Below are 13,001 nucleotides of genomic sequence, written 5' to 3'. Positions count from 1 at the left end.
TTTCAAAATTGAAATCAAACTTTAGCTTTTCAAAATTGAAATCAAACCTTAGTTTTTCAGAGGATTTTAAAGTTAAATAGGATTGTGAAAACTGGACAGATCAACGATGGAGGTTAGTGATGGAGTGTGCGATGGGAGTTTGTGATGGGGTTGGGGTTTGCTGCGATGGGTTGTGCGATGACTCTGTTTCAAATGGAATGGGGTGTGTGATGGAGTTTATTGCAAATTGAATGGGGTGTGTCTGCAAGAGGAGGGAATTTTCAATGGGATGAGATTTGATATGAGATGGGGTGTGTCTGAAAAATGAGGGAGTTTTCGATGGGTGGGGTGAGATTTACATAGTAAGTTAGGGAATGGAATTTATGAGGGCAATTTAGGAAAAAAAAAATAGGGGTATAATGAGTATTTTTAAATTTTGGGAATGTGGGATTTAAAGAGCAAATAATGGGCTGTCAATAAAATCACCCTAATAAATAAGAGATTAGGGAAGGTAAGCTGGCTCCTATAATTAATAAATAAATAAATATTTTCTGTGTGACGGTGAAAAAATATACCCTTATGTGTTTTCTCTAGCGTCTGAGATAACAACTCCAGACTCAAAAACGAGAGAAGAATCAACCTGACCGGTGGAGGGGTAAGTCTGAGTCAGCAGCCAAACACAAAAAATTCGTCAGACGTAGGAGAACCTCATTCGAGTGCAGCCAGGGACAGCGGAAGAAAGAGGCTGAAGTTGATTTCTGGCCGTAGACTTTGGCCAGCAAAACTAAGCCACCGCTTCGAGGTAGGAGAATCTTAACTCATTACTAGCAAACAATAAAAAGATTAATATTTCTCAAAATCGATCCTGTCGTCTCTCTCTTTCTATGTTCATAGTGGATACAAAATACCCAGATTCTTTTTTAATGTTTTAACTTCTTTTTTTCAATTCAATAAAAAAATAAAACTTTGGTGGCGGAGCCACCATGGGGTCACTGGGGTCAAGCGACCCCTTGGCAGCCATGAAAGTGGCTGAATGGCTGTGTAGGTCCTGGTGTGCTGCTGGTGTGACCCCTTGGACTTGCCCACCAGCTGTTCGACGGGAAGCTCCAAAGAGCTTCCCCATGTTTCAGCAGCAGAGTGAAACATTTGCGAAAGAGTGAGAAAACGTGAGACAAATGCGGCAGAGTGAAACATATGCAAAAGAGTTGCCCACCACATGTTCGATGGGAAGCTACAAATGCGGCAGAGTGAAACATATGCAAAAGAGTTGCCCACCACATGTTCGATGGGAAGCTCCAAAGAGCTTCCCCATGTTTCAGAAGAGAGCAACTATGCGAAAGAGTGAGAAAAAGTTATGCAAAAACAACAATTGAAACATATGCGGCTTTGTGTTATTGTGTTCGCCTGAATTCACTACTACCTGAATCCTTGTCTGTTTGGATTTCTGTAGTGGTTTGAATTTGATTTTGTTTCATGAATTTTTTTCAATCCTTTACTTTCTCTTGATTGGTGTTTGACTCTCACTCAAATTTCGACGTGTCCACACTGCAAATTTAAGTTTGTCTCTGTTGTGCACTGGGCAACTCTAGACTCTAGAGTAATGTTTGATTTTGTATGCTTGCTGATTGCTCTTGGGGTCTGTATCATCCTGAAAATACCAAGTTGAATCAATAATTTGTGTCTGTAATCTATGGAAATGATTCAGTTACCAACAAATTTACCTTTCACAATGTACATGCTTCGGTTCCTTCATCCCTCCCTTCCATACGGAAGAGGTTGTATATGTTTGTTTAGTTATGAGTAATTAAGGAAAAGTATAAGGGATGGAATTAATTAATACTATGTTTTAACAATCCTGGATCTGCCACTATGTTGAAGTGAAAAATTAGTAGGATACAATTGCAAGTGAAATAAATCAAATAGTTATCTTCTTGTTAGATTATTTGATTAATTTTGTGATGCATAACATCAACATGTCATATTTAGTTCTGATTTAACAGGATTTCCTTGGAAGCGTATTGAAGAGAGATTTCCTGAGTCCTCCTGCCCCTATTCAGTTCAGAGTTGAAGAATGGTGTGTACATGATTCTCTTTATCCCTTTCGTTTCGTTACATTGTTGGAACATAAGATAATTGATAAATTAATCCTGAAGTGAGTTAAGGGGATAGGGACTTTGTTTATTTATTTAATTGCTAATAAATCATTATATAGTAAGGAAATTGTGCTTAGAGAAAACTTGGGGGATCGTTTTGATCGTCTGATTGAAATTTTGGCGATCAAAGTTACATGATATATAATAGAGTAGGAATGTATTGAAATACAAGGTTAAAACCATTACAATGTGTGAACAACCTTCAAATATGGCTTTCATATCCGACTTTATAGCAGATCCACGTCTTCCCCTATTGGAGGAAGCAAGTGCTGCCAACTTGTGGAACATGATACAATGTGTCTTTGTTTAAGTAATTTCACATGTAAAGCAATGTTAGTCTTGCTTTTTGGACTAAAATTGCTGTTGATTTTGGTCATTACTTCAGTTTGATTTTAGAGAAAGTTGTATGGAATATAAGACTAAAGGAAAAGATTAGTGGTTTTCATTGATTATTAGTGGAAAAAAACTGTATGCTGATTTGTTTTGTCTCTTTTTTTCTTTTCCAGGCCATGTATATCCGTGTTAAGCGTAGTAAGACAACTTACTTTATCCAGTGTGAACCAACTGAGACAAGTTTAGATATTAAGCAAAAGTTGCATGATCTTATTGATCAACCGGTAAGTGATCAGCGCTTGATCCTAGTCAGTACTGGGGAAGTACTGGAGGATTCAAAGTCATTGGCAGATCAGAAGGTACGAAACAAAAAGTACAGTTCACCTCTCTCTCTCTCTCTCTCTCTCTCACACACACACACACACTTGAACTTAGAGATTCACTACTACAAACAATTTTCATCACATCGACATTCTAAAATTTTATGTTCATTGAGCTCCAAAAGTGGATGATGTCTTCAATGATATCTTCATGTCTTTTCAGGTTGAGAATGATGCCGTTGTGGCACTGACCTTGAGAAAAGGTTGAATCTCTTATCCTTTTGGTTTTTTGGTCCCTCTAGTTTTATGCATCTTACTTGTATTATTCTCACTGCTGGCTCATCTAAGTTAGTATTTGAAAACAAGGATTAGAAGGTTGGATTATCTAATATAAAAGAAAAGTATAACTTTGCCTAGTTTCATGGGCAGAAGGCATCTTACCATGAGTTGAGTTATGTGACATCAAAGATTGAGGAGTTGCCTAGTTTGATGGGAAAAAGTTTAGGGGGGTTGCTCTTTCTTAAGAGTTGGGTTATGGTCTGAAGTATTTCAGACACTGTTTGAGGACCATTTTCATTTAGTCATGTTTTTGTAATGTTCTGATGAAGTTGGCTTTTCCTAATTAATTAAGCTTTCATGCAATCATTATCGTATGAGAACGGCAATTGATGATGTGTGAAAATGACAAGGAGTAGGCAGTCTTTTCTATTTTTTCTTTGCTATAGTTTGATTAATTTGTATACGATTTTTTGTACAGTTCTATCATTGCTTGAGCTTGGATTTATTCATAAGACACAGTTACAACGTCTTTAGACGACTTGTTACTGATTTTTATTATCCGCCCTACTAGTTTTTATGCTTGAAAGTTTGATGGGAGCGACTGCTCTACTTTTATATTAGGTAGACCAGATTGTGTCTTGTCTTTTATCTTATGTTTGCTTGGGAGCAGCCTAATAAAACTTTTCTCCATTGCCTCCAGATGACAATGAGTTTGAAGAGGTCAACATTGTACGGGCAGACGACTTCTATCAATCTCGTGATGCAGATGCAGGCAATTGGTGAAGTCGGAAATCTTGCTCCGGAAAAAGCTTACGAGCTGCAAAGCAAGCCTGCAACCTATCAATGGCCGCCATAGTCCATCTGCTTAGATTGTTTCCTGCTCGTGCTGGGATTTGTGGGACAATAATTTTCAAAAATGAGTTCTGTTAAAAGTCTGTAGATGAAACATTTCATCCATGAAATCGACAGCATGAAGTAGTATTTCTATGAAATAACAAAAGAAGATTTGCAATGATAAAAGAAAAACTTGCTCCCGCTCATTGGAAATAAGATAAATAGAGAAAAGTTGTTGGTCCTACTTTAAATAAACAATTAAGAAAAAAGTTGACTTTTTCTTTTGGGGTATACAGAAAAATTCTGACTTTAAATGATGGAGAATAAATAATTAAAAATTAAAAATTTGAGAGTCAAAAGTTCTTTAATCAATAAAAAGGCAGAATGCTCTGTTCACAAACCCGCTAGGCGCTAGTCGGGTCTGTTTTGTATAAATAGTATAGCCGCGCGGCTATACTCTTATTTTTTATTATTAAAAAGAGTATAGCCGCTCGGCTGTGTTGTCTTTTCACTTCTCACTTGTGGGTCGTACTGTACGTGTGGCATATGGGATCAACGCCATGTCGTATTAATTCCTTATCCCAAACCATAGCTCGCTACTCAGAAGCGCGAGACTTTCCGGTCTCCACAGAGCTCTGTGTAAACTAAAGCCATGTCCCTCCTTCCCTCCAACTCCAAGCTTGGCTCTGTCCACCTCCATGTCCAGTGTCTCCACCCTCCAAACCCTATCCCTATGCGTGCACTCCCTTATCATCGTCGCCAAACACTCCGAGTCCTTAGCGCCAAGAGGACCGGCAAACAGAGGTACCCATCAGAGAAGAAGGAGCTTAAATTGAAGCACCAGGAAATCGTAGGGGAAGTGAAGAACAAGTTCGCGGGTATTTGGAGGCTTTCCAAGCTCGGAGTTCCCGTCCACAAGGACCCTGGAAAGGACTTTCTCGGCGTCGCCGAGGGCTTGCTCGAACAGATTGCCAAAGTGCTCGAGTTTCCGGTAAAAGCATTTGGGGCAGCACTTTTGTCTATGTGAAGAAGCATTTGTGCAAGTTGCTACATTTTTTATATATTCATCATATCTTGTTGCCACTTTTTCATTTCAGGTTGCTTCAATGCTGCCGACAGAGGCGTTCACGGTGGTTCGGAAATCTTTTGATGCAAGGAAGGTATGATATGTTGTGTGTCATGGAAATTTTTTTTATTGATGTTAGGAGGTTAGAGTCTTGCAGAAATGGCCATTTGCATCCTATCTGTCTGTGAAATTGTTTGGTAAAAGCAAAGTTGGACTAGTTTCAATTTGGTTACCCATCAATCAAGTAATGCGCTTTTCTCTTCCTCTTATTATTTCTTATGTAGAGGCTGAAAGAACCCAAATTCGTGTACGTTGTGGAAATGGATGTCAACAAACTTCTGAGTCTAGAGCCTCGGGCTTGGGATTTCATTTCTGAGTTGCAGCCTAAAGTTGGGCTGGTAGAACACATGCCTGAAGCAAATAAATCTGGAGATTTGATCAGTATCATACATGGCTTTGAAAATGTACATCAAGGTACAGTTTCAAGAGAAAGTGCGCACAACATGAACAATGGGTCCCAAGGATTATACACACATCCGACGGCTAGAAAACCAAAAATTGCAGTGGTGGGTAGTGGACCATCAGGGTTGTTTGCCTCCCTTGTTCTTGCGGAATTTGGTGCAGATGTCACCTTAATAGAAAGAGGTCAGCCCGTTGAACAAAGGGGCCGCGATATTGGTGCTCTGGTTCTCCGCCGAATATTACAAACGGAAAGCAATTTTTGCTTTGGGGAGGTTATACTTATAACTTGATTCACCTTGTGCTCTTACTTATCTCTGTTTTCCTGCCTCGATAAAAACATGCGCCTTTATGTTACACACAGACACACACATACACATGTTTACCATTGAGTCATTTATCGAGGACTTATTCATGGCAGGGTGGTGCAGGTACATGGAGTGATGGAAAGCTGGTGACTAGGATTGGAAGAAACAGTGGCAGTGTTTTGGCGGTCAGAACCATTCTCTATCCTTTTGATTGTCTTGTTTCGACAAAAAAAAAATCCTTTTGATTGTCTTCCCTTTGTGTAATTTGGACGTTGAAATACAGAGCTGTCAAGGCATAGATAATAGACAATGTAGCCTTTTCTCTCTCTCTCGTCTTTCTGGTGACTAGTATCACTTAGCCATTACCCATCCTTTATGTGGGTTGATTCAGATTTATTTACTTCTCAGGTTATGGAAACTTTAGTTCACTTCGGAGCTCCTGAGGGAATCTTGGTTGATGGAAAGCCTCATTTGGGGACAGATAGATTGATTCCATTACTTCGCAATTTTCGGCAACATCTACAAAATCTGGGTGTTAGTGACACTTTTTTTTCTTTCTAACTAAATCAAATGCATATTGTTAGATTTATGTTGCTTACGGCTTACATTTCTTATACTTTTAATAATGGTTTTTTGGCATGCTCAGGTGACTATCAAATTTGGGATGAGGGTAGATGATCTCCTTGTAGATAACGGACAAGTTGTGGGTGTCAAAGTTTCGGATTCAGTTGACAGACAGTCTAATACCCAGAAATGGGAATATGATGCTGTTGTTCTAGCTGTTGGGCATTCTGCACGCGATATCTATCAAACTCTTCTGTCTCATAACATAGACTTGGTCCCAAAAGATTTTGCTGTGAGTTTATTTTCTCCCCCTTTCATATAGATTTTTATTTATTTATAGTCAAAACCCCTTTCATAGAGATTATTCAAAGAAACTTCGTTGTTTATCTATTTATGAATCTATTGTGTGCATGAATCCTCCAAATCAACTGGCCACTGTAACCTATATTTATCCAATACTTTGTCTTCCAGAAGTTTCTGGCACTACTTTTGTGTCCAAAGATCACATGAGATAAGAGTGTAGGATTAAGGAAGTTGATGACATAATTATATCCATTAAATATAGCCGAACATGAGGGAAAGGTCATTTATACCGATACTGACATAGTGTAGTTGGAGGAGTAAATGCAACAAAGGAAAGCTGTTTTGCCCTCTCGATATGGTGTTCCTGCCAGAAGCTTGAGATGTCATATTTCCATATTTGTTCTTGGAATTATGTACACCATCCTTTTGGTGGCTAATTTGGCATGTATTAGTGGGAAGTCACTTTCCTTGGTATTAGTTGTAGTGCTTGGTTCAAAATATTTTGTTAGCTTAATAAAAACTTAAATTGGCTGAACAGGTTGGCTTGCGGATTGAGCATCCTCAAGAAGTAATAAACAGCTTACAGGTTGGTTGCATTGTCAGCTTCATTTGAAATTTTTGGATGTATTGTTATTAAGAGAAGCAAATTCTTTTTCCCTTTGTAACTATTTATTGATTTTTCCTTATTACAACAAATATGCAGTATTCTGGATTGGCAACTGAGGTCCGCAGAGGATGTGGTAAAGTACCAGTGGCAGATTACAAGGTTGCCAAATATGCAAGTGGAAAGGATGGGGATGAACCTTTACAGGCAACAAGTCGTAGTTGCTATTCCTTCTGTATGTGTCCCGGTGGTCAGGTATGTTTTTCTGTTTTTGAATTTCTGGTGGTCAGAACCATATTTGCATTGCAAATGTCTGGTGAAGAATGATCATATATATTACTCTAGGAGTCACTGAGATGGTATTTGCAGGTTGTTCTCACTGGTACAAAGCCATCTGAAATCTGTATCAATGGCATGTCATTTTCTAGACGTGCGTCAAAGTGGGCAAATGCTGCACTTGTTGTAACCGTCTCAATGAAAGATTTTGATGCATTGAATCTCCATGGACCTCTTGCAGGGGTTGAGTTTCAGGTAACTTTTCCCTTAGTATTTCTGATGTTCTTTTGTCTGCAGTTTTGTATTCCTTTATTTACCTACGAGCTGTTATGACTAAATTTTTTTCTTCTGTATGATATGAAACAAACTCTTCTGAGTGCTGTGCTAATGTCATAGAACATGCAGAAAAGGGTCTTTCAGCCTGGTTGGACATTCATAATTTCAGCTGAAAGGCATTATAACATGTTCTAATGTTGTAATTTTTTTAGAGGGAATTTGAGCAAAGAGCAGCTAGAATGGGAGGGGGAAATTTTGTGGTGCCTGTGCAGACAGTTACGGATTTTTTGGACAATAAGTTGTCAGGTAGGATTGCTATGCCATTTCTTATTAGTTTTGCATCAATTGTTCAGCAAGCTAAGCTTGGCTCTTTGGGTTTTTTTTTTTGGTTCCAGTGACATCTGTGCCACCTTCAAGTTATCGACTAGGAGTGAAGGCAGCAAATCTCCACAAGATATTCCCCATTCATATAACAGAGACTTTGCAACATTCAATCTCAGCGTTTGACCAAGAGGTTTTACTTTACTTCTCTTGTAATTGTTAACTGCCTTTAATACTTTTGAATTTTGATGAATGCACAAAAGATTACTGATATACTTGGCTTGTTGCGGACTTTGGAGCCTTCAGTTACCAGGTTTTATCTCCAAAGAGGCCCTTCTTCATGGAGTGGAGGTAATCCCAGTTAATTATATTTGTTTTTCCCTTCTAGTTTCTTTTTATGTCAACAGGATGTAACATAATAAATAGTCTGTACCACCACCAAGGAATTATCGTTATTGATGTCAGTATCTTAATCAATTATAAAATCATTAAATCTGCTTCCAGACTAGGACTAGCTCTCCCATCCAGATTCCCCGTGGAATTGACACTTATGAGAGCACGTCGTTGAAAGGTCTTTACCCTGTCGGTGAAGGAGCGGGTTATGCTGGAGGGATTGTAAGTGCAGCTGTGGATGGCATGTATGCTGGTTTTGCAGTGGCAAAGAATTTTGGTCTGTGTAATGATGGCATAGAGTCAATTTTGGGCAAGGCTCGGACTGCTGGATATTTGGAGTACTAGAAACATATTTGGTGTTTCTTAAAGTTGGTTCCAAGTGCCCTGCAAAAGAAGCTCAATCATCTGCATCGAAGAGCTGAGGTAGATATTAACATTGGTTTCGCATTAACTCAGACTTGTATGGAAACTTGAGCTAGTATGCGCTTACATCTTTGGAAACAAGCCATGAAGGAATTAGTACGTTATTCAGCAGCTTGATAAGATTTATTGTTCCATCAGAGATTCAAATTCGGTACTGTAGTAGAGCAATCTGGGTGATGCATTTGGAAGAAAAGTGATGGAAAAAATGTAATTTTGCTGCTCGCCAGAGACCGGTTTGTGTATGATGGGTTACTATATTTTGCATCGGATATAAAGCTGAAGTGGGATTTATGATTTGTCACAGAAAAGCAGCTTAGAGGAGGTTGATTGCTAACATGACATGAACGTAGTTCTCTAGCCCTGTGTAAGGTGGTATAAGAAGAACATTTCAAGCAACATTAACTTGTTTGTACTTCCAGTGTGAGCTTTATTTCATAAATCTAACTCTTCGATTTGTTCGGTCGCCAAGAAAAGAAAAAAAACTCTCCGATTTGTAATATGTGGTTCAAATGAATGAAAAGAGAGATTTCCGTTTGGTGTATCTTTGTCAAATAAATGAAATCAACCAGTCTGAATTGACTCCGTCATGCATAGAGCCTGGAGGACATTATAACATGAACATGTTGGAGGAGAGGAGAAAAATATGAATTTATGAATATGAGTTGAACTTGAGAGGCATTGCATTGTGTTCCCTTCCCACATCAAGTAGTGTTGCTGCCAAGGCATCCAATGTGAACCAGAAAGAAACCAAACAAAAGTAGAATCGGTGCATATATAATAATATGAGAAACGACAAAATCATCCATCTGAATTATTTATATTCCAAAATAATAAACCTTTACTCGCATCGCATATTATGCCTATAAAATAAATACTACTACTCTAACCACATGGGAACACAAATATATTCAATTAGCAGAGTTTTCTTTTTCTTCCTCTTAGACGCATAGCATTGATAGCAACACAACACTAGGGGAGGACATGACAAAGAGCATGGAAATGGAACATCATCATCATCATCATCATCATCATCATGGGTTTGATTCTCCTCCTTGATTTTATATTATTATAATTCCACCACACCTCACCACATGATCATGATTATGATTATGATCATGAATCATGATGAGAGTGAGCAACCATCATTTGGTTTGGTCTTTGTAAATTGTATTCATTATTCATAAAAAATGGCATCATATATATATATATATATATCCATTAATTTGTTCTCATAATCCATGCATAATTAATTCTGTTTCCCGTCAAAGCAATTGTTTCTGAAGGGTATAAATCAATCAATAATCATAACGAAACAAAACAAGATCATTTCTTTCTGATTTTCATGCTCGATAATAATAGCAATAGGATTGCCTTGCTTGTGCAGCTGCATGCATGTTAAGAAATTATTGCTTTGGACGTATCCTCCTCAAAACATTGTCTCTGTTTCTGACCGGTTGTTCTCATTTGGAGGTGGAAAAGATAAGAACAATTAATATCAATTAATTCAGAAAATAAAAAAGAAACTAATTAAAGCAAAATGAGCCAAGAAGAAGACAGTCGACAATAAGGAGGAAATTTGGTAGACCCAAAAAGATATGGGACAAATGTTGATGGTTTTTAACTTTTTAGCAGACATGGTGTTGCATAGCATATGATGTGTCCAAATCATCACACGTCCCAGGCTCCCAGCTATCACAAGAAAATTCTGTGTGCTTTTGCTTCAGACTTCATAATTGTCAAGTTTATTGTTTTTGTTTTTCCATAGATTCGTCATACATCATGCATTGCAGATCAAATGGTTAGTCGTACTCTCTTACTGTTGAAGATTAATTAAGAACACAAAGCCATTTGTGAGTGTCACACTGCGGCTTCAGTATTCAATCAAGGGTGGTAAATTTTCTTTTGATTTTTTAATGGCCTTAAATGCAGTGCAGTGCATGCAGGCCAGTACATATATATATATATATATATATATATATGGAGATGATGAGCTTTCACTGCTTGAAATGATTTAAGTGGTTCTTCTGAGCTGTAAATGGAGGCCCCAGCTTTCGGCTAAAAGCAGCAGATATATATATATACACATACTGGTTTGTGTTTACCTTAGACTTGTAAGTTAAAACAATATCATAATTTAATGATCTTGCTGCTGTCAATGTCATGGTCCCTGCTTGCTTGTAGACTTGGGTTTCTTTAGAAGCAAAAAGCAAATTAAGAAGAAACACAAAAAGCAAATTAAGAAGAAAATGAAGAACAAGCAGAAGTTGCTTTTACCTTTAATACAAATTTTCTGAATTGGAGGGAAAATAAAGATAAGGGTAGTTGTTGTAACTTGTAATCATCATCATCATCATCACTCTTTTTCTTTTTCCTTTTCCTTTTCCTTTTCCTTTTTCTTGATGCATGATGCATCTGCTGCACTACAAAAACAGATGATTATCTTTCTATTTTAGGTTTGGTGTCAATTCTTCTATTTTTAAAAGTGAAATTAAGATTGAAACCTTTTTTTTTTTTTCTGTTCTTTTTCTTGATTTCTGGCATGGAAGGTTACCCTTGATTTTGACTCTTAGAAGCTCTAATGTCCTAGTCGTCTTGTTGCCTGTTTGCCTTTTGGTAGGTTACAAAGATAAACCCAAGTATTAATTTCTTCCCAAAACGTAAGGAAGGAACCATACAAATTAGCAGAGGAGAGAATACAACAATAATATTCTTGCTCTTGATATGTATATATAAATGATGGTGACACAGAAGACGGCCGTCCCAAGTCTTATTTAGGTAGTGATTTGTTCTGGACGGTCAGCTCAACTGCTACGGTCTCGCACAACCTTGTACATTTCCAAATTAGATGGGACGGCATGCTTTCTTTTTTCTTTTTCTTTTTTTTCCAAATTATATTTATTGAGGAGCAAATTAGGTCATGAATTTTTACAAATATCATTAGTGTTTAATATACAAGATAGCAACACTTTTTCTATTTGTTGGTTTACTACCGCATGTAGCAGACTTGCAGTTGAGTGCTTTATTATATTTCGATTGCTTAATTTAGAGATGAAACATCTTAATCTAACTTCATCCTCACCGGAAATTCAGAAATACCTATAGATTAAAGGTCTGAATGAATAGACTAAGCTCTGGCTCTAAAAGGAGTTACCTTAAATCAAGCTCTATTGTATAATTAATTCCACAAGGCTTCCTTCCATTTCATTTTGCCATATCTAATAATTAATCTTTCTTTCACATAAGTCCTTGACCATTTCTAGCTATATAGAAATGTGGGACTCATAGTGTCATATAGGTAACTAACGAGGAGATCTGACAGAAACCCTAACGGTGGAATCACATTGTGACAAATTTTAAAGCCCACTTTGAGTAATCGTAAACATTGAGAAAATATGAACTAACATGTCTTAAGAGTAACTACAGGGTACTAAACTGTCATTAACCATATAAATAATATCTATACATATTTGCCCTTGGCATAACTCGCTCATAAGTTTCCAGAGACAAGGTTATCTCATTGGTGCATTGAGGCCTTGGAATAACTAAGTAACGCTCTCTATGTCATCTCCCAAAAGAAGATTAGAGGGGGTTGGTTTTTCTTTTGCTAGGGTTGTTTTAGTTTTTTATTTTAGTTTAGTTTGTTCAATAAAGTTCAGAAACTCTACGAGTTTTATGTGTTTTTCTCTCTCTTATGATTCTAGAAACTTAGTTGAGTTTGCTTAATGTTCTTATTCTCTCTTGGAGAGCCATACCCCGATTAGCAGCTAGTTTTGTCCTTAATGTCATTAGACTAGATTCGAGAAAATTATGGTGGTTGAGAGGGGTTATAGAAAAGTTATTTTCGAGAGTGATTCTCTCCAGATCGTTTCAGCTTTTTGCTGGCTCAGGTCACTAGGGAAGTTTTACCCATTTCTACCATATTATTATTAGGATGACTCCCTTTATATTATGTGCCATTTGTACTATTATTCTATTGATCTAATAAAATTATATTGCCTTTTTATATAATTTTTTTTTAAAAAAAAAACCATTAGTTGGTGTTGGTGAGATAGATTAAGAGTTGCTAACTTGCTATTTAAAATATGCTTTTTTATTTTCACTCAAATTAAT

At 37.3% G+C, this 13,001-nt stretch overlaps 2 protein-coding genes across 3 annotated transcripts; both read left to right on the top strand.

Annotated features, from left to right (window-relative positions):
* The first annotated feature begins 533 nt into the window (after positions 1-533).
* Positions 534-4,104, top strand: LOC117634192. 2 transcript variants are annotated; one of them, XM_034368157.1, is made up of 5 exons: positions 534-781; positions 1,980-2,053; positions 2,639-2,824; positions 3,009-3,048; positions 3,765-4,104. In XM_034368157.1, the coding sequence occupies exons 2-5, from the start codon at positions 2,051-2,053 to the stop codon at positions 3,845-3,847; spliced, it is 312 nt and encodes a 103-aa protein (XP_034224048.1). In that variant the 5' UTR covers positions 534-781; positions 1,980-2,050; the 3' UTR covers positions 3,848-4,104. The 2 variants fall into 2 exon arrangements, with proteins under 2 accessions (XP_034224048.1, XP_034224049.1); XM_034368158.1 differs by having other exon boundaries at positions 1,966-2,053.
* A 408-nt stretch (positions 4,105-4,512) lies between these two features.
* LOC117634191 (uncharacterized protein Cbei_0202) lies at positions 4,513-9,432 on the top strand. The gene is made up of 13 exons (XM_034368156.1): positions 4,513-4,889; positions 4,996-5,058; positions 5,249-5,698; positions 5,845-5,916; positions 6,140-6,265; positions 6,378-6,587; positions 7,137-7,184; positions 7,302-7,457; positions 7,572-7,733; positions 7,967-8,060; positions 8,150-8,268; positions 8,382-8,426; positions 8,580-9,432. The coding sequence occupies exons 1-13, from the start codon at positions 4,551-4,553 to the stop codon at positions 8,811-8,813; spliced, it is 2,118 nt and encodes a 705-aa protein (XP_034224047.1). The 5' UTR covers positions 4,513-4,550; the 3' UTR covers positions 8,814-9,432.
* The last annotated feature ends 3,569 nt before the right edge of the window (positions 9,433-13,001 follow it).

This window comes from Prunus dulcis, chromosome 7, assembly GCF_902201215.1.
Source record: "Prunus dulcis chromosome 7, ALMONDv2, whole genome shotgun sequence".
Classification (NCBI taxonomy): domain Eukaryota; kingdom Viridiplantae; phylum Streptophyta; class Magnoliopsida; order Rosales; family Rosaceae; genus Prunus; species Prunus dulcis.
The sequence above is the reverse complement of the archived record's forward strand: the minus strand, read 5'-3'. Positions and strand labels throughout refer to the sequence as shown.